Here is a 27,582-nt window from a genome sequence, read left to right on the forward strand (position 1 = left end):
CTTGTGGATTCCACCAGATTCTCTTCAGCTCTCTGCAGACTAGGGCTAAAAGATTTCGGGCCCAAGTGCAGTCTGTGCAGTTAAGTTTTAAATGTTTTGCGGCACCTCTCTTGGCATGGATCATAAACATACCTATCAACCCAAATGAAGTGGATGAGGAGCAGGGAACCTCAAAAGGGAAAAGGAAAACCGTGAGCATGCAGGTTGACCCCACAGTCACCAAGAAAAAGAAGATCAAGGCGAAAGTGGTGAAGGATACAGTGAAGTCTCTACTCTCCTTGACAGTTTCTGAGAGCCAGCAGACTAGGGTACATTTTCAGCGTCACACGTCTACTTCTACCCCTGGTTCTGCTGTGCCGGCGCCAGTGTCTACTGCCACTTCTCAGGACAGGATGGTCACTTCACCCATACAGGATCCTCTTCCTTCTTCTCCCATCTTCACTCATACACCGGTCAACATATCTCTCTCTCCACCTACAACAACAATCTTAGAGGCACCCACTACACTAGCTGTACCTACTTCTAGCTCGCCGGCTGTGCCACATGTGCGCCCTCCAGCATCACATGCATCTGAGGGATCTTCAGGTATGGCCGACTCCAATTCTCTGTTGCTGCTTTCAGAGAAGTTACTTCAGGACTCCAGAGCTGCTATTGCCACCATCGAGCTAGGCGCAGAGCAGCTAGCTGCAACGCACCAGCGTCACTCCGCCACATACGCAGCTATGGAGGGATCTCTGCGAGTTGCAAAGAGTGCCATCGCAGATCGAGATGCAACGATTTTTGCACTGCAGCAAGCATTGAAGATAAAGTCAAGCATTATTGATGACCTAAAAGCACAGGTGCAGGGATTTCAAGAAATTCTTATGTATGGTAACAGGCCTACCCAGGCTCCTGTGGGATATGGATGGACTGGGCCAGGGATACAGGTCCAGAATCCAGCAGGCTTTGCAGCACCAGCAGGTCCCTCTCAGCCCTCTCAACAGTTCATGGGACACTACCCAGCTGGTCCCTCTCAACCCTCTCAGCAGTTCATGGGACACTACCCACAGCCCCAGTTCCAGTACTTTACTCAACAGGGGTCTCACGTCCAGATGCCACCCATGCAGAGCCAGAGTGTTCCTTGCTGTGACGGTGTTGCTGGTGCACACCGCCATGGTTGTGTTACTAGGCGTCCGGAGTTCACTTCAGGGCAGGTGCTTCCATCCGCTGTGCAGCAGATGGCTGCTCAAACCACAGGAAGCCAGGTTATGCAGAGCACAGTCCAGCAACCGCATCGTTACACAATCGATCTGATGGCTCCTCCCGATCTGGATACTTCTGGGACAGCAGTGGCGACGACACTTTCCCTTGGGTGACAAGACTGTGCTCTTGCCCACCTTTCATTGTACATATAGTTACTTTTGCAGTTTCATTCAGTGTTTGGCTCACCGAGACGGTGACCAGTCTTGTGGCGGGCAACCTGTAGCAGCCTACAGTGTCACTGCTACTACAGGACACAGTTACAGTTAGTACAATTGGTCTGGTCTGTTCACACTGGACGGACACTCTGGGCAGTGACACGTGGCAGGGATACGGATGGTGGCCTAGTGGACATGTGGCCAGGTCACACTTAGCTGGCTGACATTTATGAGCCGTTGGTGGCTCTTTATGATTGTATATATGAGTAGTAGCCGTTGAGTCATTATTATTATCTTGTACGTAGTCGTCTAGAGAGAGTCTTACATAGAGCACTGCTTCACCATTGCTTCACCATCCCCGCACATCTGAGCCTCGACACCCCATTTGTACCTGTGAGTCCTGGGTTGGAGCTGAGTGTGCTGCCACGCTAGAGTCTGTACATGGTTCTTCGAGCTAGTCGAGTCCACATGTTCTGGTCCACTGTTGTGTCTCTGTTGTTATCCATTGTTCCTGTGTTTCATTCTGTTTGAGAGTTTCCATTTGTTTGAGTGAGATTGTCACGCACATTGCACTGAGGGGCACCCACACTGTAGAGAGCACGACACATTATCCGCGCTACAATAAAACCAAGGTCATGGTATTTAATACCACCCCACAATGGATCAGGAGGTCAGCGCCCGCATTCACATACGGCCAGGAGACAGTGGAGTATACAAATGCTTACACTTACCTTGGAGTGGTTTTTAGTGGGCCAGCATTTTCATTGAGGGGGGCAGCAGAGAATAGATTGACCAGAGCCCAAACAGCATTGGGTAGATTGGAAAGGATGTGTTCACAGGTTCAGTTTCAGGAGCCTCGGACGAAGCTCTGGCTCTTTGACATTTTGGTGGCTTTTGCATTGCTTTATGGAGCTGAGATTTGGGGACCTTCATTGGATCATCACGGGAGGACAGGCCGCACTGATGGATGGGGGGACATGGAGAAGCCTCTAATCTCTATGATCTCACGGCTCATTAGAGCTAAGGCTTCAGTACCATGTGCTATTGTCCAGGCAGAGCTAGCTGCCCCCTCACTTGTGGTTGAGGCGCTCACCAGATCTGTCTCCTTCATACACCGCATGTGGGAACTTCCTAGAGACAGATATGCCCGCCTTGCACTTGAGTCCTCTCGACAGTTAGCCATGCAGGGAGATACATGCTGGTATGGGGAGATGACATCTCATGGTTTCAGGCGCATGGGTTTAGCATAGACAGATTGCCTCCCTTCCAGTACTCACTGGATGCACCCTCTCTGACTCTTACACAATCCGAGATCACCAGGCTCATCCGCCAGGACCTGACTCAACTAGACACCAGGAGGACATGGATACAACCAACACAGGAGCTGGGCACGAAGATGGCTTTCTACATAGAGCATCTTCTCCAGCTTACGGAGGACGGTTTGGTGACGAGACCCAGATACATGGACACCAACTTTTCTCATGGGATACGATGTGCTATTGGCCAGATACGCACATCTTCACACCAGCTACGGATCGAGATTGGGAGATACAACGGAGTACTAGCAGAGGCAAGGATATGCCCCCTGTGTGACATCGAGCCTGAGACAGAGTTGCACGACACATGCCACTGCCCAGTCTACTACGAGATACGAGGCCGCTTCCATTGCTTGTTCAGAAAGGGCTTTGGACCACTCTCCAGAGTCATGCGGTACGAGAATCAGAGATGCCTGGGTCTGTTTTTGCTCAAGCTGCACAGACACAGAGAGAGCTTGATGAGAGGAGAGGCTAGCCAGTCTCAGAGACAGATCACAGACTTCTTTAGAGCTGCCACACTGGACACCCGGAGGAGCTACTACCACAGCAGAGCTCGTCGCCTCACACCAGAGGCACACTGATTGATCGAGCGACCGAGCTGGGGAGATCCAGACGCCCACGACTGCGGCGGACTACACAGCATCGACGGAGGCTGCATCAGAGCATTCGGATCACTTTGGCCCGACACGCATGACGCTCGGTCAAACTACTGACCATGGAGGAGATTGATGAGATCCGCCAGCGACCGATGCTGGATCTCTTGTGATCTAGTTATCTCACCTAGCTGCTTAGTTCACACCTAGAAGTTTAGGATTCCATAGTATTTTATTTTGTCATTTTGTCATCTTGTTACTCTCTTTTGTATCAGATCCACCACATTGTAACTTTCGGTCTCATAGGTCACTTTGGCCTTTTGAAGACGTTAATATAACATTTCATTTCATCTCTCTCTCTCTCTCTCTCTCTCTCTCTCTCTCTCTCTCTCTCTCTCTCTCTCTCTCTCTCTCTCTCTCTCTCTCTCTCTCTCTCTACGACTCTTCAAATGAGATGCTTAGAGAGCTGGATGTGGGTGAGTTGGGGCTTGACAGATGCTCACATGACAAAGAGCAGACGGAGTATGGGAGATACCTCACAAAGATGACGACCACACATGGGTTAGCCATACTTAATGGCTTACAGCAATTTCCTGGAGCAGCTGGTTTCACATGCTTTCCACACAGACACGGGGCCAATACAGTGGACTATGTTATGGCACAGCCGAGCTTTATTCCTTGTATTCAGGATTTCATAATGAGAGCCACACCGATGGGGCGTAGCAGTGGATCATGCTCTTTTGACATTGTCCATTTCATTTCAATACAGTACAGCCCAAACATCACAGCCCGAACATCAAAGGCAGGTCACATACCCGTTATACATTTACACCAGAGATTGACTCGGTTTATACAGAGGAGATCTATAGCCGTCGATGCACAGCTGGTCCTGGCCTCTTAGTGGAGGAGTGCACCACTTTACTGACCGAGACACTGCATGGTGCAGCATCATAGGCATACGAACACACTCAGCCGGGTCGGAGGCGACATTCTGGGAGAATGCCCCTGAATAGTTGGTATGATCAGGAGTGCAGAGAGATGAGAGCCCAACTTCAGAGGGATCTTTTAGGAGTCATCACTTAAGAGTATGGTGATGAGGTGTCTGATTACATTGACACACGGTGATAGAGGTGCCCAACTGGCCGGGACATGGATCCCATTGTTGTTATATGCTGATGGTGTGTTGATCTTTGACTCACCAGAGGGTATGCAGCGACAGTTGGATGCATTACACAGTTTTACAGAGGATTGTGGATTGTCTATAAACCTAGGTAGAACCAAGGTTATGATATTTAACACCATACCACAATGGATAAGGAGATCAGCACTGACTTTCACATAAGGTCAGGAGATTGTAGAGTATACAGATCCATGCACTTACCTTGGGGTTGTCTTCACTCGGCCGAGGTTTTCTTTGGGGAGAGCAGCAAAGACTAGATTGACTAGAGCTTATGCGGCCTTGGGAGGCTTGGAGAGGATGTGTTCGCAGGTTCAGTTCCAAGAACCTCGGACAAAGTTATGGCTCTTTGATACTTTAGTAGCCTCAGCTATGTTGTATGGAGTGCAGATATGAGGACCTTCTGTAGGCCAAGATGGTTGGAGACGTATGGAGAGGCCCTTGGTATCTATGATCTCTCGACTGATCAGAGCCAAGGCATCCGTACCCCACGCTATCATTCGAGCAGAACAAGCTGCCCCTCCTATGGAGATTGAGGCGCTTACCAGATCAATCTCCCTTGTGCACAGCTTGTGGGATACTACTAGAGACAAATATGCTAGATTGGACCTTGAGTCTTCCAAACAGATAGCTCTTCAAGGGGTATGCACAGATGACATCATGGTTTCAGACGCATGGCTTCACCATGGACAGTCTGTCCCCATTTCTAGTACTCTCTTCAGGCACCCTCGATGTCGCTTACACGGATGGAGATTACTAGACTCAATTCGTCAGGACCTGATTCAACTGGATACCAGGAGGACATGGATAGAGCCGCCACATGAGTTGGGCACGAAGATGGCTTTCTATAGAGAGCATCTTCTCCACCTCACACGAGATGGGTTTGTGATTCGACCCAGCTACATGGACACACACGTCTCATGGTTTGCGGTGTGCCATTGGTCAGATACACACATCCTCACATCATCTGGAGATTGAGACTGGTAGATTCAGAGGGATACCAACAGACACTAGGATATGCCGCTTATGCCAGCTAGAGTCAGAGACAAAGCTACATTACATATCATTGCACAGTGTACTATGAGGTACGGGGCCGTTTCCACTGCTTATTCAGAGAGGGTTTTGGTCCTTTCTCTAGGGTCATGAGTTATGCGGATCAAAGATATCTTGGGCTATATTTACTTGAGTTACACAAATATAGAGACACTCTACTGGGAAGAGCTAGAGAGAGTCCCAGAGACAGATTACAGATTTCTTTTCACTAGATATGGGACAGCCAGAGGAGCAACCATCACTGTAGAGCTTGGCCCACACTCATTCGACCACTACCGGCACTCTCATCGACCGAGCACTGGAGCTACGGAGATCTAGACGGCCACGATTGAGGAAGGTGCTAGACATCATCGACGGAGACTACAGCATAGGATTCGAGCCATACTCTCTCAACATCCAGAGTGCACATGAGGATGGATCCTAGAAGTAGTATCTTTGTTCTAGTTCTTTAGTTCTTTTGTACCCAGATGGTATCAGATTCATTATTTTGTAACAGATTGGTCTCATAGGTCATTTTGGCCTTTTGAAGACATTAATAACATTTCATTTCCTCCCTCACTCCCTCTCTCTCTCTCTCTCTCTCTCTCTCTCTCTCTCTCTCTCTCTCTCTCTCTCTCTCTGTGTGTGTGTGTGTGTGTGTGTGTGTGTGTGTGTGTGTGTGTCAAATCTTCTATTGAAATAAACAGCTCAAAGGCACAGCCCCAAGATAAATGTATGAAGCCAACCATCACAGAGGTGTGATCTCAAAAAGTATTCATTAGATATACAATGAATGCCCAAGACCATCTCTTGGTTATCAAAAGAAAGTTTGTCAGTTCTCCTAACATACACACTCTTTTGTGATTCAAGCAGGGGAAAGCTTTCCTCATACTATGTCATAAGCACCGCAACAGAAGCATCATATAAGTTTGAATTGCATGAAGGTATACTAGAATCCCCACGAACCCTAATGGATTTAAGAGAAGCACGTAGTATCTATACCAAAGAAGAGCAAGTATGTAGAGGTGGATTCTCGCATTGTATATCTCTCTAATTAGAGGCACCTCTGGCTGCCTCAGCTGCCTTCTCCTCTTCTTTGCTTCTCTCCTTCTCGCTTGATCTCAGACACGAACCGAAATCAATATGATTTATTTAGCCATCACATCCCGATCTCTAGCAAATGTCTAGATGCATTAAATCTCATCATATTCATCATTCATATCACCTCAGCCGTAAATCGAGACAAAATGCTGAAGAAATTTCACCTCACATACTCAAACTGAAAACACATTTGCAAGAGTAAATCAATCAATCAATCAGTTTTAAGAAATTCCATGTACATGTAGTCACTAGGTACGCACTATCAACACATCATTACCCCAAAATGTCAAAGACAAATTGGTTGACTCTATCTCAACCTGTGGAAATTTGTGATAAAGCACTGGAGGGGCTCCTCTCTTGTGCAACACACACTGCACTAGATTCAACCACCTGAATGATGTACACTTTTGAATAAGTTGCACCTAAACCAAAATCCTCAAGGTAAAGCACGAGTATCCAAGGAGTCCTCCATCCACTTCGCATCAAGAGAAGAGTAGTTCCTCAACTTGACCAAGTACTTTTGGACCAGCGTTTCCTTTTTCTTTCTTTGTACACTAGGGTCTGCTCAAGTATAAGAATCTCCTTGATTTCTTCTACCTCAAGTTGCTTCTCTGGCTCCCTCCCCTCTCACACCTCACCTTTGAAATGTCGTAGTAAATTCACAAGAAAAGCACTGTGAATCATCCAACTATCTCACAGCTTTAGTCTAAAGTACACATGATTGATTTTCTTTGAAATCTCGAAGGGCCCATAGTTATATATCTCTAACGTGTAGACTCCCCTCATCTCTCTACAGATTGTATCTCATGAACAGGCTATAAGTTGCTGCTATAGTGGAATTCCATTGAAAATAATGACTGCATAATCTGTTGCCACCCAAACAGGACGAGGCCCCACGGGCCACTATGAGATCCCGATACGTGGGATGGAGCCTATTTGGGCAGCACATAATCTACCGTGCTGGTTCCGTGTCTATGAGAAAAGCAAGTAAAACTGCTGGATGTCGGATATCTCCCCAAGCCATTTAGAATGGCTAGTCCATGTGCTGTCCCCATCCCCAGTAGAGATCTCCCATGCTCTGTATACTCCTAGTCTTGTGAGCTCCGACTAAGTCCGAGCTGGAGTATTTATCTCTATCAACCTCTCCTCAATCATGTCAAAATAGGAAGATTGCCGCTGGGCAAAGTCTCCCAGTAGGATGATATCCCCATCCCTAGAGAACTCCTCATCCATAATCATGTAGGGTGGTTTCCCTTGGGCGATGCGTAGTGAGATGTGCTAGGAGAAAAATAACATATTGCAATGTACGAAGGTCTATCCATCTCTACTCTTACCTTGACCCACATATATCTGGCATGGTCATCCCTTCATACAATATGAATGATGGACTGCAGCTCCTCCTTGTGCAATACTACTACACCTTCAGATCCTCGTCCTCTATGCTCTGATCTCACCTCCTCTCTACAAGTAGACTCCCAATGGTATCCTGTCACCTTCAGTAGGGTGCGACCCGGTGTTGGGTGTCTCTGAACAGAAGATAATGTCTCTTCCTTTGAATCTGTCTTCAAAGGCACCTGCATCAAGCTTCATTGACCCGTTACAGTTCCATGCTGCTAATTTTAGGCTGGTGCCATAGGTCTCGCACCGTCATGTGGTGCCTCTCTTCAAGATCACCACTCTCCCCCCTTTGAAGAAAGCAATTTTCCCTTTCTCTTTGGCTGCTCTGATCTCCGGCATCTTCTCTTGCATGTGCACTATCTATGCTAGGGTGAGATCATACCCCAAGAAAAAGAGTGACCCTGTGGGCACACTTATAAAGGTATGTAGGCTTGAAAGGCAAGTGCTATAGAAATCTGACGCCCCAAAATCTCTGGCGCCCTAGAAAGTCAACACTTTGAACTGTTTCGCAAAGCAAGCCCTGCGTTGTGCTGCCATGTAAGCACCGTACAATGTCACAATGAATATCATCGATCAGGAGAGGCAGAGTCATGTATTGCTTTCCAATCTCATTGTCACATTTCTTTTCCATGGTAGTGAGCCTTGGAAGAGATTTTCATATTGTTCACTATAAGTGGTGTGCCCTAGATTTGGTTCATTAAATGCACCTTTTTGTATAGCTAGAGCTTCTCCTTTTATGAGATCCTTGGTATGTGACTTCAAGAAGATGAAGGGTGGTATGATCTGGCTGTACTAAGATGTTTGGAGGAGATCACCAACAACCATTGGTTTGGGATTCTTATATCTGGGATCAGGATAACCGTTAGCTAGGATATAGGACTACTTATATTGATTGGGCCAAATGGGATTGCTGGATGCTTGACTGGTCCAGGCTATTTTGATAGATGCTAAGTTTATCGATCGGGTATTTGGGGTGCACAAAGAGGTATTGAAGCGTATGGCTGAGTTGAGGCACCTATTCCCAATGCTTTGTATGCTACGATTCGCGGGGAGAGAGACATGGCCATGATGGATAGTGTGGATTCTTTGCTGCTCCTACTTGCCCTATATATGCACGGTGTGGTTCCATGGTTTTGTGACACTTGAGGTTGATGGTCACTACAAGTTTATAGCTTTCAAGAACTCAGCACCCTTCCCACTTTCCTAATCTCACTACGCCGCCCATTCAGATACTTGGTTCTTGTGGCAAGAGGCCATTTGTGAATCCACTATTCCATCTTCAGGATGTCCCCTTCTTGGCGCCTTTAAAGATGGGGGGCTGATCTTTGTCAAGAGAGAGGGTTGTGGCCTTCTTGTGAGACACCACAAGCTTTCTTAAAAATTCTGGTGCACTAGGAGATCCATCCTCAATAGTATTGATAGGGCTCCCTATCATCCCTAGCGTATGCAATGTTGGCATATACTTCACTTTCGCAAATTTGGTAATGTATATGAGACACGGGCATCAACAGGCACATCTCCTATTTCATGTGGATGTTAGCTCATGGACGGTCACCTATTGGTACAAAGTTGCCAAGTCTGTAACTAGAAGGGCACCACATACTGACAAATAATAACAATTGGAACGGACTTTTAACACTTTAAACACTTGAATCGAAAAGAACTTCACACTTGAGGGAGCTAGCTGGGTGCCCATTGCAGTATTTCTTCACTATTGCTCTTCACATATACAATTGCCAAGAGAAGCACTTCAACTCTCCGTAAGAGGCTCCCCCAAGGAACATATTTGAAGACTCTTGGCTCTGCTTTTTCACGTGCTCAAAAGCACGTAAATTAATTGCTTTTCAAATGCTCAGCCAAGAAGCAGCAACGCCATAATCTGCCATGTCACCCTCGTCCTTACAGTGCCACATCAACATCGTGATTTACGCCGCAAATCACGATGAAAAATCCACCAGTTTGGGTTCCAACAGGTGGTGGTCCTCAGATTGGTACCTCCTCTCCTATTCTGGTCCGGTATCAGCATGCCGCGTTCCGGAGTTGTGACATAGTCTCGTTTTGACCTGACTTATTGACGATATACCTTACACACTAATTAGTGCTTGCAACATGGCTTCTATGTATCCCTGTGTTCGGCAAACAAATTGCATGCTTTTATGTCAAGCTGATTCGCAACATGGCTTTGTGACTTGGGGGGACTACCATTTGGTTGCTGCATTTTGCACAATCCAACTTTCCTGCTCACGAGCTTGGGATACAAACATGGCCCATTAAACATGTTGCCTTTTACGTGCATGATTTTGATTCCCACTTCCATGATATTGTCTTTGTCACGATATGAAATATCAGTCTGTGAAGGCTAGATAAGCAGACATGTTTTGAGTGCTACTCCTTCCCCGACATCTCACACATTGGTTAAGATAGGGTCATAGATACTGCACAACATGCAAAACAATGGGATACAACAGCTGGCTATTCTAGGCAGCTAGAGGGCATTGCAAAATCTTTCTCAAGCAAAGGGCTCGCTCTACAATTTTCTTCGTCTACATCAAGGGCACATCACATGGCACTATGTATCTCCCCGGTGGTCCATTTACATTCTTCATACATGCCACCGTGATGTATGGATGGTTTTTGCACATTGGCTTCTCTCACATCATTGTACTTCCTCTAGCTCTAGGTGACACCACTTCCAGACGGCATTGGCCCCAAATCCTAGCGTCCCTTTCAGTATTTAATTATATAACTCAACAAGGTACAAGCTAACTCTACTCTGCTTCTCCATTTAGTAGAATTCCAAACAGAGAACTCAACAACATATTGAAAGGCCCCTCACCTATCCAAGAGGAGTTACATGAAAAGCATTAACTCTAAAAGCTATTGGTCCAAAAGTTAACGTCCAAATCTGTCAGCATGATTTACAAAATCCGTACAGTCAGCCAACACAAAATCCGGGGTTGTCCGTACAATCAGCCATGTCATCATCTTTCATGCAATTTATGTGTTGGGGCTGTTTTTAGGGTTCTAGGCCCTTGGGCCCACTGATCTATAAGTTGGTTGGGTCAACATTTTTAATCCTAGCCTCTTCTGTCTTTAGGCCTCTCGATTGGCTTCAGTAAGTTGGTTAGGACTTTTGTTAGGATTTAGGCCCCTTTGCCAGGATCTACAAGTTGGGTTGGGTTAGGATCAGGGAGTCCTAGCCTCCTTTGCTTCAATGGTTGTCATGCCAACGGTTTGTGATAGACACAAGGTAACAGAGGGATTCGACAGTGTTGCTCTACTTTTAGAGAAGACTTGCACCATATAAAGTAGGTAGTACACAGACATTAGATACGCGGTTTACATGGGTTTGGATGCATGTGAGGGCCTCAAAATTGTATACATTGCCATGTAGGTAGCACCCTTTGCACATGTCTAAAAGGGCCATATGCAAGGGTTTGCCTAAGTGTAGCGCCGATAGTGTGTCGTGCTCTCTACAGTGGGTGCTCCTCAGTGCAATGTGCGTGACAATCTCCCTCGAAACAGACTGAAAACAAAGGAACAATAGATAACAATTGAGCTCACATAGACAGACCAGAATATATGACTCGACTATCTAAAAGAACCGATACAGACTCTGGCGTGGCAGCGCACTCAGCTCCAACCCAGGACTCACAAGTACAATGGGGGTGTCGAGCCTCAGATGTGCACGGATGGTGAAGAAGTGCTATGTATAGACTCGCTACTCTAGACGACGACACTGGACCATACATGAAGAAGATGATCCCCATAACCCAACACCGACTCCTCATATGTACAACCATAAAGAGCCACCAACGGCTCATAAATGTCGGCCATTCAAGTCTATCCCCAAACTGAGTGGTAGGTGACCAGGCCACGATGTCCACTAGACCACCGTCCGTATTCCTGCCACGTGCCACTGTCTAGCCTAGAGAGTCCGTCCAGTGTAAACCACACCACACTAACTGTACTAACTGTGTCCTGTGAAAGTGACACTGTAGTCCTGCTACACGTTGCCCGCCACAAAACTACTCACCGTCTCGATGAGAGAACCACTGAAACTGCAATAATAAATGACTACTGTACTGCCCGGGTGAAAAGACTGTCAATCATCATCCCAGAGAAAGAGTAGTCGCTACAACTGCACCCGAAGGATCAGTCTCCGGAGGTGGAGCCATCAAATCAATGGTGGAACTTTGCTGTAGAGGCTGTTGGGCTCTGTTGTCCATAACCTGGCTGCCTGTGAAAGGAGCCACCAGCTGTTGTTGCAAGGCAGTGGGTAACATCTGTCTGGTAGTGTACTGAGGACGACGAGTAACACAGCCATGGCGGTGTGCACCAGCAACACCATCGCAGCAAGGAACGCTATGCATGTGGGACAATGGCGATGACTGAAACCCCTGAGGATATTGTTGACTGTAGTACTGAACTGGAGGCTGTGTGTACAATCCCATAAAGTGCTGAGAAGGACCTGCAGTATGCAACGGTGGCCCAGATCCAATCCATCCAAACCCCACGCCAGCCTGAGCCTGAGCCTGAGCCTAAGCCTGAGCCTAAGCCTAAGCCTGAGCCTGAGTAGACATATCTCCATGTAGAAGCATTTCCCGAGATCCTTGTACTTGTGCTTTAAGGTCAAGTCTTCAATGATGTCTGACTTTATTTTCAAAGCTTGTTGTAGAGCGAAGTTCATAGCATCCCGATCCGAGATGGCACTTTCGGCCACCTTCAGAGATCTCTCCATAGCTGCGTATATGGCAGAGTGGCGCTAGTGCGTCACAGCTAACTGTTCCGCTCCAAGCTCTATGGTAGCAATAGCATTCTTGGAGTCTTGTAATACTTTCTCCGAAAGGTGTAACAGAGAAGTAGAGTCGGCCACCCTTGAAAATGATACTAGAGGACTCCCAAGTGGCACAGGTGGCTCGCTAGGAGTAGATACTACTGGTGGAGTAGGAGCTGAGACGGGAGCTGAGATGGTAGTTGCAAGTGGAGTCAGATCCGTATGGGTGAATATGGGGGAAGAAGGTAAAGGAATCTCCGAGGGAGAAGCCGCCGATTTGTCATGAAGTTTGAAAGAGAGTAATCGTCCACGATTAAAGTATATTTGCAAAAGAACTCAAGTTAGCTTAAAAATTCCCGATGGTCATTCCGAGGGACATTCCGAGGGACAATCAGTTTGCTCTTTTTATTAAGGAGTTAGCTTCTCCTTTAGGCTCTTTTGATCAAGGAGTTAGCTTCTCCTTTCGGCTGTTTTGATCAAGGAGTTAGCTTCTCCTTTCGTCCAGATCGAGACTCTTGATATTCCGGCATAGTAAAATTAGCCATCACACCCAGACCGTACTGATCTTCCACGGGTGTCTTGATGCACTAAAATTACATACCCGGGCAATCTCATCCAATTAGGAATATTCAGTAGTTGGCACATCACAATACAACACGAATGCTTACATATGCATGTTACAAGACACAACAAACAGTGCCGCTGAGCGCTCCCCCAAGACAAACAATCTGCGGCATGAAGCTACTCAACGACTACCTCGTCACTCCCCCCGCAAATAACCTAAAAAGGTCCGGGCCATGAGCTCAGAGGACTGTACAACCAAACGCTCTCCAGACCGCAGTCTGCGTCGCTTGGAGGTTCAAGCATACAACCAAACGCTACCCAGGCATCGGCCTGCGTCGTTCGGAGGTTTTCTAGCATACAACAGAACGCTCCCCAGGCATCGGCCTACGTCGTTCCGAGGTTTTCAAACATACAACGAAACTCTCCCCAGGCATCGGCCTGCGTCATTCCGAGGTTCAAACAATACCAAAACAATTTTTCTCACTTCTCCACCCGGGAGTAAAATCACCAAACAATGAAACCAGTATTAAAACCAGAGTCAAACATTTCAAATCGGCACCAAAACAGGTTCAAAACAGATACCATCCATTTCAAAAATTTCAAACAGGATCACCAAACAAGTTCTCAAACAGATTTCAAACTTAAAAAGCAATCTCGACATCAGTCAAGCTCGAAAAGTCGACTGACTTTCCATCCCGAAACCTGCACCAAAAAATTAGGGTTGGGTTCATTCTATAGGGTCGTAGCCGAGGACAGCATGGTCCATCAGCTCTTGGACAGAGAGTGTTTTCGTTGGCGGCGAGATGGTACTCCCAAGATAGCAATCGCACTGGATCTCCAAGGTCATCTGCTCGTAAACAGACATCTACTGAGAGATGTCGAGAAATTTCAAGTTATAATCTGCTAGGGTTTCCATGGCAAGCATTTCAGGATACCCCACTCTGCCAAAAGTTGCACTCCGAAAGAAGATGTCAAAAACCATATAACTTCAGGCAAATATTTTCTTGAAAGCTTGCCAAGTACTTGGAGTATGCTGCTTGGTAGCTATCAACATCTCCATAGCACTGCCTCTGAGAAAAGCAATGCCTCGAAACAAATCTTGGATCCTTCTCTTGTAAGTGATCTTTATGGCTTATGCCCAATAAGACATGAGCGGTGAAGACGGGAGCGCGCCCGATGCGCGATGACGTAAGGGTATAAGTCCGGGGTTGGAGGCCGAAGATACCTCAAATAAAATTCCAATAGCTCTGTTTGCTCTTATGTAGGACCGGTATGCTTTCAGAAAAGCATACGCCTGATGCTCTGATACCACTATCACAAGACGGGCACCACATGCCAATAGAAAAGAACATACTGAACATACTTTTAGCACTTCAATAACAACTGAATTGAGAGAGAGAGAGAGAGAGAGAGAGAGAGAGAGAGATGACACGTGACATGAAGTGGCGGAATTCCACCCCAGAGAGTATTGGCCCCAAACCTTGGCGCCCCTTTCGGTATTTCTTTATATTGCATCAACAAAGTACAAGCCGGTACTCTAGACTCTGCACCTTCTCCAAGAAGCATGCCAGAGAATGAGCCTTAACCTCATATTTAAAGGCCCTTGGCCTATAAAGAAATTACAGTGAAAAGCCTTCAAACTCAAAAGCTTCTGGTCCAAAAGCAATGCCAAAAAGCTGCCAACGTAAATCACGGAAATCCGTACAGCCTGCCACGTCATCAGCCAGTGCAAAACGCGGAAATCCGTACAACATGCCACGTCATCAACCAGCTTCGAAAAATCTGCCACGTCATCAGCTTGCTTCGCAAGTTCTTGTGTGTGTGTGTGTGAGCCTTGCTTTTTTTCCTTGCTACTCTGTCTCTTCACTTAGGGTTTAGGCCACTCGATCAACATCTATAAGTTGGCTCCATTCTTTAGGCTTTAACACATCAGCAATTTGTTACACCTTAGTTGTTGGTTTCTTTCCGTTGATTATTATTTGATTTTTGGGACCCTTTTTTTGAAGTCACAAATGATCGGACATTGTGTGGCCAGTGTGAAACCGCCGAACGGCCGAGAGTTCCACTCAGCCGTGAAGGGCAGGTCGCCACGAGATGTTCGGACCAATCGTCACTGAAATCCGAGCAATAAAAGGGTGTCTAGGCTCAGTTCAAAGTCATTTAAGCGTTGCGCTACACTTTATCAGTTGGTGGGTACTAGAAAATTAACGCAAACTGGACACTTGGCGGCTTGTGAGACATTCTGCAAGCCACATCAGCTGGGGGCGTCCAAATTTGAGAGAAGCTGATTTTTGTTGTCTTCTTGCTCATTAAATGAACTCCAGTGTGTGTGAGTAGTGGGTGTAGGTGATCACAGCTTTAATGGAAAGCTTGCCCTCTCCCTTGTCTTACGTAGCACGACGATTCCCCTTTGAATACAGAAATGTGATGCCCCGTTCGAGGGCTTTTCATATGCATGTATAGTTGTGTGGGTTCATGCCCGTTTGCCAAGGCAACAGCCTTTTGCACAGGTACTGGATTAACTAATTGCTAATCCCTCGCAGGTACACATGAACTCGGAGAGATTTCACGCGAGAAATCTCGTCCAAATTAAAGGGCAAGAAGCCTTACAGGTGCGGGAGCTTGAGGGCTTGCTACGGATGCGACCAGCACGCGAAATGGAGCCCAAAACAGTACATTACAGCCTGCTGTGTATTTTTGCAGGTTCAGGGTCTTGACCCTAATTGATCCCTAATACCCCAAGGAGCTTCGGGGAAGCTAGGGTATCATTGTGCAGGTGTTCTAGTGCATTTTCGGGGTAGAAAACAGAGAATTCAGCATGCTGCAGATTCTCGCCAGGTTTGGGAAAGTGCTCGAATGCGCCGGGAAAATCACCTTTTGCACGGGGATTTTTCTATTAAGTCTCCTGCTGCGGTTTATGCTGTCAAAATCAGGCTAGAGTAGGCCATTTTCAGCCCGGTAAAAGTGGGACAGCTCGTAGGAAGTTGGAACTTGTCCTCCCCCAAGTTTAATAACTATAAGCAAATACCAAAAGGGGCGCCAGTCTTTGTGGCCTACACGGTGTCGCTGTCTGCTTGGAAGCACTCTAGCTGCCACGCCGTGATTTGTTTGAAGTGTTAATTCCAGTCACAGGTTTCTTCGTCAAGTTTCTTTGTGTTGTGAAGTTCAAGTAAAGCATCGGGTGACAGCTAGAGTCTACCGCCCTACAGGCCAGTTTCACTCTCAAGGCATCCTCAACAAAAATTCTCAATTCTGTAGAGCTTTCAGCAGTTTCTAAACTACATGTTGCCTTAGACCGTTCCTCCTCCTCCTGCACCAGAAAGCACAAGGGTTCTAATCGACATCCTACTTTGTCCTCTATTTTGATCGAAGGAGTTTTCACAAATATGGTGCAACCATCTGATGTTTACCCCGAGCAACCCCCTCAGCCACCTCCATTGCTACCACCACCTCCTGATTCTGTAGAGCTTTCAGCAGTTTTTGAACTACATGATGCCTTAGGCTGTTCCTCCTCCTCCTGCACCAAAAATCACAAGGGCTTCTAGCCGACATTCTACTCAGTCCTCTATTCCGATCAGGAGAGTTTTCAAAAATATGGTGCAACCATTTGATGTTTACTTCGAGAAACCCCCTCAACCACCACTGCCACCTGGATATAACGGTTGGAGTCCATATGCCTATCCCTATTATCCACATATTTGCACCTAATCAACCAAAGGACTTCAAGGATGGTGGATCTATAGTAAAACTTTCACGTTTAAAAAATAGAAAGCCTGCCTTACAGTTCTAGCAACAGTTTGACAATATCTATGCCCTGGGGAACTACACCGAAGAGTCAAACATCTCTCGAGCCACTGGTTTCCTCAAAGATAATGCTATGCAATGGTAAATTTCTATAGCTACCGAGCCGCATGCTCCAAGGACTCGGCAAGTTTTCCCGGAGCTACATGACATCTCTCCAAGGCAGAAAAGTACGTCAAGTATGGTATGGTATCCAAACATAAGGGACGTAGTTTTGTACCGAATACTTTTTACGTAATCAATATGTACCATTTGTAAATAACCCAGTATTTATTCAATTTTTCATGGATCTCTAACCTAGTGATCTGCTAGACTTAGATGAATACATTGTACAATGCTTAAAACTTAAACTGACAACTCAAGCAGCAAGCCAGACACTTAAACAAGTTACAACATAGCATGAAAAGACTAACAAACTCATCTTCTGCATCAATGATAAAACAACCTACAAAGTTCAAACCATGTCCATGGCCTAGCTCCTATAGGTGTGTGCACGCCTCTGTGAAACTCTCTGCAACAAGAGTCTTTGGATTTGTTGAATTTCATACAGGGGATTTTGTTGGCCTTCACATTTTCGAAGCCTTTCAAACACCAAATAACCTTATTGCATGCCTGAGGCGCCCACATGACTCCAAAGAGGATGGACAAAAAAAAAAAAACGCGTACAAATTCGTACAATACGTACGGATCTGTACCGTGCGCATGTACCATACTGTATGGACCCGTACATATGTACGGATGCAACCTTGCATCCCTCTTTGAAGTACAGCTTCTGACAGAATAGAATAACTTGAAAATGGAGTACGTACGGATGCAACCTTGCATCCCTCTTTGAAGTACAGTTTCTCACAGAATAGGTTAACTTGAAAATGCTTGCCACGAAAACCATGGAAGACTACAACCTTTTGGTGTCTTTCTTCAAGCTAATAACCGTGCAGAGGACCAGTGCGAACGCTATACCATTGGATTGCCATCACCTCTACAAGAATATTGTTTGTCTAAAGATATTGCTACTATGCAAGAACTTATTGGCCATGTTGCGGTCAGTTACAAGCTTATGAAAGGACAATTGGAATTTGTTAGGAAGGATCAACTCTCAAACACTCAGAATCCTCGACAACAACGCACAAACTCTAGGGATTCTCATGATAATTCGACCCAATCGGCCAAACCTCGCTTGACACCTCGCCAATGAGAATATTGTTTGGAATTTGTTTGACATCGAATTTATTTGTTTTGAACTTGTCTTGGTGCCAGTTGAGATTCCCTCAAGAACCAAGGTTCCGGGCCATGAGATTCCGAGGCCTGATACAACCAAAAACTCCTTAAACCGCAGCCCGTGTCGCTTGGAGGTTCTATATACAACTAAACACTCCCCAAACTGCAGCTTGCATTGTATTAGAGGTTTCTAATTACACATTCACTTAATACTCCTCTCAGATCAAGATGCAAGCCATGAGTTAATCAGATCACGGGTTATTCCGTGGAATACTTCTCCCAGACCAATGTCCGTGCCATGAGTTATTCACCGGCCAAATACAATTGAAACCACAATCAAAACCAGATTATACTTTCTGTTCAGTTGTTGCTAAAAGTCTGTTCTTTTTCAGTTGGCAAGTGGTTTCGTGTGTAACAATGTCCTTCATGCAAGTAGCCCCCCATCTATAACCCAAGCTTTAGGCAACCTATTGTAAGGCGTTCCGTGTGCCTCTAAGTAGACAACAATCTTTCCACCCTTGAATGTATCCTCAAGAACCTAGCATCTAGTCTAAGACACCCCATCGCCATTCCACGCCATGAGCTTTATAGATCTCATAAATCTCATGGTGTCATTTGGGCTCTACTCAGGAATAATGACCTCCCCACAATAAAAGGTGGCCTGCCATAATCCTCAGCATACATCCCCTTAAACATGCCAGCAGATTTGGTGTGATGTCTTAAATCCCAAAAAATGCTTGTACATTCAAGCATTCTTCTCAATTTTACAAAAGCCTTCCTAGCTTGTACATCAAAATAAAAGGGCTTATACTTTGGATGTTTCTTCCACTTCATTCCGGTTTCCGCTTCTCTTCGCCACTCACCAAGCGGCCATACAGGCTGGCTTTTGTATCCCCATGAGAATGCCTATCTTGTTAGATTAAAACTATGCATTTTTTCTCATCATAAAACCAGTCACCCACCTATGAAATGCTCGTCTTCCTCTATTTCTCTTAAAAGATATTTGTTTGGGGAACAGATACTTCAGGAGCTCTCTGCTTTTTGCCTTCCAGTAAGTTTTCTCCCCTCTTGTAGCATCAGTTTCCAAGCTGTGCTGAGTTTGGATATTTTAAACTGTAAAGCCTGGTAGGGCCAATGATCAAGGCAAAAGACCTACAAGAAGGATCTTCAAGATTGCCAGAATCACAATGGTTGGTCACAGTCTAGGCACATGACCTGCATACAAGGGCATAGCACAAACAAATTTGAAGATTTGGTGTGATCAGGTGCTATCAGATAGCTATTTCAGGGATTTGCAGGCAATTTTTGAAGCAGAGCAATCAGTTAGTTACGTATTGCATGATGATATCTTGAAAACATGCATTCTCTATAGAGCACAACAGAAGCTTTCACCCAAACAAGAAAGAAAGGGGTGAACATACCGTGCCAAGTGCAATCATAGCTGGGTCGCACCTTCTGCTTGCTCGAAACAGCATACATGTCCAGAACCTGCAGATCATGTCACAGACTGCATCATATAAACACTCAATTTTTTTTGGGTGGGTGTAGGGGGGTAATGACTACAGGGCTGACTTGACACAGTGAGAGCTAGGAGTTTTCAAACCTTAACCTTAACCTGCATTTAAAGTGGTACCTCACTTGTGAATGACACAGGATTCGAATATTTTCTAGAATACATTTTTTCTACTTACGTACTGCTCATGTACACCGCTTCCCTACTTGCTCTTTAGTTTAGCACCATATTTTTCTGCTATAAAAGTTATTATTCTAAAAGAAGACTAATAATCAAGATCACAGCTTGACTTCAATAAGAAAATGGGTACTTTTGTGTGATTGAAATGACAGTCTTGCTAGATGGCTTATGTTATCTCGACATTCAACAGCATTTCTGATTGAAAACAGAATAATGACTAGAACTTACCATGCAGAAGCACAATATGTAGATAAAAATAAGCTTGACCTTGCCATTCCAAGCAGTGTCTTCGAGAAAATTGGAAGAGGGCTGCCACCACGTAAGTAATGCATTGAAATAGCTTGACAACAGATTCGCAAAGAAATTGCTTCAAATTAAAACTACTTCAAATTTTGACTTACACATGCATTCTAGAGCTTTTCAACAAAATATGTCAATCAATTAGTTTCAGCCACCCAAAAACGTTAATGAAGTGCCAATAGCTAACTACAAAAAATTACTATAATATTTTCCTTCAACATCTAAACTTCAAATACCACAACTTGCTGCTGCCACCTGCAGTTCCCTCTTGCACCCTCCTCTTGTTAAAGCCACTCGTTGCTCCTGCTTCCAGCAGTGCACCCTCTACTTTTCTGCTGACCCTGCCTCACATCCAAGTTCTTTTGTGCCAGCCATAATCTCTTCTCACTTCCTCCTCTTGTGTTGCCTGGCCCCCTATCCTCCCTCCTTGCTGCTAGACAAAAGAGCGAGGCCGTATCCTTCTCACACGATCTCAGTACCAAGAGCATTCCACCAAGGCCTCACTCAGATTTCTTTAGCACATGGATACATTGACTTTGCTTGCAAACACTCACGCAGTGTAAATTAACACAGTAGGAGCAATTGCGAGCTGATGGCAGCAAGACCTTCAACACCCTGCGTAGGGCCACAACATCTCCACTCAGGAGTTTAAAACCATTGAGATTGTGGCATGAGTTTCTTTGCCCCCTCCATTGCTCATTGGACCTCTCTTTGCTTCTTTCGCTGCACAATAATTCTCTTCAAGTGGCTGGCGAGCTTCCTGTCTCAATCTACTATTTGGATCTCTTAAAAGAGCATAATGACTTCTTTGAGGCTGCCTTGGCATTGTTCTAGAAGCTTATTAAACAGCCATTAGTAGTGATATAGTAGGTTCGCTAAACAGTTTTGACATCACATTCCTCCTCCTTCCTTAGCATCGATTGTTGAGAAAGACTGTTAACTTTACACCTTGCACTACACATAGGCACATTGTTCCACCTGTGGCTACATACTCACACGCGTGGCGTTTAAGGGGTTCTTCTGTACATATCCTTTTCGTATATAGCACAACTCCACTCATGGTTTTTGTCACAGTGCAAAGCAAAAGTGAATGTGTGTGTGTGTGTGTGTGTGTGTGTAGTCCTGCACTCTCATTATGGAAAGATTTTTGAGGCCCCTTCTTCTCCCACGAGCGAAGCTCGCCAAGCGTGTCACATGTTTCTATCGCATGTTACTCCCATTCTTTCGATGCAGCAAGCTCAAGACTTGGAAGCTGTTTTCACTGAGTCGGAATTGTATGCCAGCTTGCTTGATTTGGGTCGATGGAGAGCTCCTGGTTGGGATGGTCTCTCTGTGGAATTTTTCTTGTCTTTCTAGGATTATTTGAAGTTGCCTTTATTGTTCATGATGAATAGGCTTGGGAACAACAGGAATTGCCTTCCTCTTGGAGAGAGGGTTTGCTCAAGCTGATACCTGTGGCCTGCGGAGATTGTTCCTCCACATGTTCTAGTTCGCCATTTGGGTTATCTGTTGGGTTGGAATGTATCAGCTATGCAGAAACTGGATTGGGTGCTCCAACGTCTGCATTCCAAGTTAAATTATTGGAAATTGTCCACGTGGCCACTTCATGTGCGTCTCAAGATTGTCCAATGTATCCTTGTGGCTTATGTGCAGTTTTACTTGCCTTTGTTATCCTGGTCTCAGTTGCGCTTACAATCCCTCATGTCCAATGTTTTAGAGCATTTTTAGCGGACCTCGTCTAGCAAGAGGGGCCTTCGGCTTCTATCTATGGACAAGCTGTGTTCTCCCAAGCGGCTTGGAGGGTTAAATATTTTGGATTTGAGACGTCATCTTCTGGCTCAGAAAGCTATATTGTTGCCAGTTTTGGTGGAGCAGCAGCTACCATGGGCTCTCATGGTCACACATTTGTGTACGCACATTGTCACCGCTTCTTTTGGTCATTGGATACCGATTTATTGGGATGTTTTTTTTGGGAAGCTTGAAGGACACATTCCTGGATGTCCCTTTACTTCTTCTCTAATTGTTGATTGGCAGGTTGTCACTTCGCATTCGGCTTGGGATGGTCGACAATCCTCTGGGGGTAACTCTCTTCGCTTGGAGAGTCTGCATTGGAGCAGGGTTTTCGCTTGGACTTTGGTTCAACGGTCTCCTTGCCAAGCGTATTCTCTTTCCCAAAAAGGAATCTGTCAGGTGCATCAGGTGGTTGACGACTCGGGTTATGTTCTTTCTTTCGTTGATGCCGTCTCCCGCTTTCGGTTGGGCCTTCACTATTCTCCTCTCTGGCGGGTGATTCACAGGATGCTTGCTGCTCATTCACCCATTCCTCCTTTCGATGTGGACTCTCGCTTCTCTGATTGGAATCTGGCTACTACTAGATTGGACTGCATCTCAGCTGCCAGTGTCTATGCCATTCTTCAGTCTGATGTATGGATTGTGCATCAGGGTAATCAGTTGTGGTCGCTTTCTGAGTCATCCTTGTGGGGGCAACACACATTGTCTCGCATTTGGCAGAGTCATCTGCCTTTGAAGGAACGTGTTTTCTTGCGGCGGTGCTTGGTGGGAGCTCTACCTGTTGGCAGTGTGTTGCATGCTCGGTATATTGCGCCTCCCCACTACCCCAAATGCCTTGAAGCTGAGGAGACCGTGCCACACTTACTATGGTGTTGTCGTCACTCCAGAGCCTTCATTCGGCAAGTGTCGACTGCTCTTTGGCTGCGTTTTCCTTCCGGCTCTTTTTACAGACGATTTTGGCTTTTTGGGGTGCTTCGGTCACCGCAATCTCAGTTTGCGGTGTTCTTCACTTGGGTCAAATTTTGGACTATGCGGGCCATCTGGCACCGTAGGGAATCCTTAATGTTCCAAGGCACTTTTGTTGACCCCTTTCCCTATTTCAAATTATCTCTTGTTCAAGCGCTGCATTTTGCCTATGATGCTCGAGACATCACTCTTGATACCTAGAGGAGTTCCTTTGATTGTTTCTAGCCTTCGGAGCCTCAAAGTGCTCCGCATTTTGTATCCCTTTCTTTTCGTGGGTTTTCTTTGCTTTGAGGTTTCCCACTTGTAAATTAATGAAAGCAGATTTACAAAAAAAAGTGTGTGTGTGCGCGCACGCGCACGCGTGCAAAAAGCGATTGTTCAGCACGTGTACAACAAATCTGAATTTTTTTATAAAAAAGAAGGGGAATATTCACTAGGCGTACAACAGAGGCTTTTACAAGAATGTGTAGGAGCAGTGTAAATTTTTACAAAAGTGTGGAAAGCGTGGTGATCGTTTTGCATGGAATCTAGTTAACAATGTATAAGCATCAGAAAACCATGGAAAGCTCAGCTATGGCTGCTCTAACCCTAATCAAGGAATGTTTGCATAAGGACTTTAAAAATGCACGGTGAGCTTGGGAAGACCTTGCTCCTCTCACAGAGCTGCGCATTCCTGTACAGGAGCTTATGGATCATGTTGCTCGATACGCCCTTAACGCGGTGATTCTCTTCTTCCCCAGGAAAATGCCTACGGCTCAGGATGTAGGCCAATGGGTTGATTTCCTGCTTAAACGGCAAGCAATCGGGGGAGTTTACTTTGGCGCACAACGCTTTCATGAAGTATTGCTAGCCGACATGGATGCTCCGGATGCTTTGCTCGAAATGTCTCCTCTCTACTTCAATACGCAGATGACTCATGTATTGCCCTGGGCTCTCACCAAGAATTACCAGAGTCTTATTCGCCGTAAGTGTCCTATCTGGATCGAGGTGGTGGATTTTCCTCCATACTTGGCGTCATTTTCTTCCCTTGTTTGCTGCTCAATTGGGTAAAGTCATTTGCCCTCCTATGTTGAACGCCAACACGAATAGGTTTTGTATTTTGTGGGACACTGATATCCCTACACAAACAGGCATTTCGGTTGATTCGGGGATACAGTGGTTGGAAAGCGCCCGTTCAAACTCAAAGGTAAGTTTGCCTATTCTTGCTTCCGTTGTGGAAAATTTGGTCATATGCAATATGAATGATCGGAACCGAATCTGCAGTCATCTCCTTTAGCTGTCCCTTTCGCTCCGTCTCCACAACCTCCGAAATCTTTTGTTGAGCCACTACTCAAAGGCATATCGCCTTCCATCGCCATGGCTAGGATGACTACAGGCAAAGGAAAGCAAGCACAATTGCAGTCGATCCCTCCTCCTCCGAATGCTAATGATAAAGGCAAAGAACAGGTTGCAGCTTCGCAGGCTTGGATGGTGCCGAAGAAAACTGTTAAAGCCCGCACTTTGGCATCTTTTCATAACTATGTGCCCCCATTGAAAAATGTCCCTCATAAAAAATTCCCTTGTAATGATAACACTTCTTTGGTTGAGACCTAGGATAAATTTGTTCATTCCTACAAAGAAATGGTTATAGGGGAAGCCTCCGCATCGCATGGTGCCCTTGTTTTGAGCACCCCTAGTCATGACTATGCTATGCCACCTCATGTGCCCACTACAGATGAGGATGTGGCAATGGGCACCAGTGCTTGAGTCTTGAGTCTCCTTTTCTTGTTTCCTCGCCAACTCTATATACTGTATAAAATGCATAGTTCTTTGAATTGCATCTCATATAATGTGTGGGGGTTATGCAACCACGACAAGTGGCGACTTACATAGCACTATGTACATACATGTAAGGCGGACAAAGTTGTTCTTGAAGAGCAGCGGCTATGCACAAGAGGGGAGTCACTCCGCTCCTTTGTCGACAGATTGCCCCAATATTTTGATATAGAGTCACTTATGTCCCTTTGGGTTTTAGGGATACTGCTGAGCTGATAACACTTCTGTAGCGCGGATAACGTGTCGTGCTCTCTACAGTGGGTGGGTGGTCCTCAGTGAAATGTGCCTGACAATCTCACTCAAACAGACTGAATCTCCCTCAAACAGACTGAACAGAAAGGAAACAGTAGACGTCAACAGAGCTCGCAAAGACACAACAGCAGACTAGAACATATGACTCGACTATCTCAAAGACTGATACAGACTCTCGCGTGGAAACACACTCAGCTCCAGCCCAGGACTCTCAGGTACAATGGGGGTGTCGAGGCACCGGGATGGTGCAGACGTGCTCTATGTAAAGACTCACTCTAGATAACTGCGTCGCTGGACCAGAGGTGAAGATGATGATCCCGATGACCAACCCCTACTACTCATATGTACCACCATAAAGAGACACCAACGGCTCATAAATGTCATCCATGTGGTGACCTGGCCACGAGGTCCACTAGACCACCGTCGGTAACTGCCCTGCCACGTATCACTCCTAGGCCAGAGGGTCCAGAGGGTCTATCCAGTGTGAACCAGCCTAGACCAACTGTACTGACTATGTCCTGTGACAGTGACACTGTAGCCTGCTACAAAATGCTCGCCACAAGACCGCTCACCGTCTTGGTGAGAGGAATACTGAAAAAACTGTGAAAGAAAACTACTAGGTGTTGCATCCGCACATTTCTTGAAGCAGGTGCTAGGCCCAACCATGTCCTTACATGCCTCAAAAGTGGAGTAAAACACTATCTTGCTTGCAACGCCTTTTGCCTTTGAATAGGCAAGAACCCAATATGATTGCATAGTCCAAGAATCCAATCGGCAAAACAGACTGAGGCTCCTCTGCAAAGAGATATGCTCGGTTTGGATCCAACGCATCTTTATCCTCCATAACTATAGTGAGAAGAAAATGACCTGGTCCGCACTTGCAGATGAAATTGTCGAAAAGAGGGATGATCAGAAGCTCGAGTAATAACGCGATGCGGTTAAGCTCCATCTTAATGGCAAAACGAAAAGCATTAACGGCATTGTGATGGCAACCAGGTGAATGCTTGAAAGCCCCAAGGAAACAGCCAAAAAGGCTCTTAAGCTTGTTGCTGTGATAGGATTACACAAAATTGCTTTGCCCCTTTGTGTCTCTGGCCATCTCTCGTGAAGAAGGAAACAAGGCCAGAGAGACGATTGATTAATTATTACAGGAGGTCTCCATTTCCTTGCAGGAGAGAGAGAAGAGGATAGACAGTGGGTTTGGGGGGCCGAATTGGCACTAGATAGGGGCGAGGGGGTAGGTAGGGGCGAGGGTGGGTGGGTAGGGGCCTCTATACATGAGGCAGCCTGCCATGTATTTATCATGACGACGATCACATTTTGCCATCATTGACGATGGCTCAAATGCGTTGTTGGTTATCTCTGCAACGGACAACTGCTCACGATAGGCCTTAGCTGCCGAAATCACTGGGGCATATGATGAAAGCCTGAAGTGAATTCTAAGGTAAGTAACCAGGTTGGTTCATCAATCACAGTGGGCTCTAAATCAATAAACACAGCTCAAGGAACATGCTTTCCCGCTCCCGTCTCGTCTCACTGAAGAAGGTGTTAAAGGTATCATCACCGCCACCAACAATCTTGTTACTGGGCATCTGTCCATCTGGATGGATGCCATGCTCGAGGCAGCAGAGCTCCCAGCAAGCATTCCCGGCCTGGATGCCAACCTGACCAACGGCGAGGGGGGCTTGTTAGGGGCGAGGCAAGGGAGGGGGTGGGTAGGGGCGAGGGTGGTGAAGGGGGTGGGAAGGGGCGAGGGCAAGGGAGGGGAGGGGAGGGGAGGGGCGAGAGGGGGTGGGTAGGGGCGAGGGCAAGGGAGGGGAGGGGAGGGTAGGGGCGAGAGGGGGTATGTAGGGGCGAGGGTGGGGAGGGAGGGCTAGATAGGGGCGAGGGGGGAGGGGGAGTGGGTAGGGGCGAGGGGAGGTGAGGGGGAGGGTAGGGGCGAGGGGGGAGGGGCTAGGTAGGGGCGAGGGGGGGAGGGTAGGGGTGAGGGTAAGTGAGGGGGAGGGGGGAAGTGAGGGGAGGTTCGGGAGGGAGGGCTAGATAGGGGCGGGGGGGAGGGGAGGTGAGGGGAGGGTACGGGTGAGGGTAAGTGAGGGGGAGGGTAGGGGCGAGGGGGGGAGGGTAGGGGGTGGGGGGGGCGAGGGCGACTGGGTAGGTGAGGGGACTAGGGACTAGGGGCGAGGGCGAGGGCGAGTGGGTAGGTGAGGGGGCTAGGGACTAGGGACGAGGGCGAGGGACTAGGGGACTAGGGGCGAGAGCGAGGGCGAGTAGGTAGGTGAGGGGACTAGGGACTAGGGAACGAGGTCGAGTGGGCAGGGGGCGAGAGGGATAGACAAGGGGGTGGGGGGAGGGAAGGGACGAGGGCAGGGAGGGGGGGTGGGGTGAATAGGG

The 27,582-nt window shown here is 46.6% G+C and overlaps 1 protein-coding gene across 3 annotated transcripts in view; it reads right to left on the bottom strand.

Annotated features, from left to right (window-relative positions):
- Positions 1 to 27,582, bottom strand: part of LOC147440316 (uncharacterized) — a 185,743-nt gene that overhangs the window by 12,228 nt on the left and 145,933 nt on the right. For 2 of the 3 annotated variants that reach the window (XM_086530100.1, XM_086530099.1), the window contains exons 6-7: positions 20,296 to 20,376; positions 19,796 to 19,862 (exon numbers count right to left, since the gene is read on the bottom strand). In XM_086530100.1, coding sequence (XP_086386226.1) covers positions 19,796 to 19,862; positions 20,296 to 20,376 — 148 coding nt within the window. Of the gene's footprint in view, positions 1 to 6,345; positions 6,700 to 19,795; positions 19,863 to 20,295; positions 20,377 to 27,582 lie in introns of those variants that run through there. The other variant, XM_086530101.1, reaches the window with a different exon arrangement.

This window comes from Adiantum capillus-veneris, chromosome 15, assembly GCF_014529385.1.
Source record: "Adiantum capillus-veneris isolate H3 chromosome 15, ASM1452938v2, whole genome shotgun sequence".
NCBI lineage: Eukaryota > Viridiplantae > Streptophyta > Polypodiopsida > Polypodiales > Pteridaceae > Adiantum > Adiantum capillus-veneris.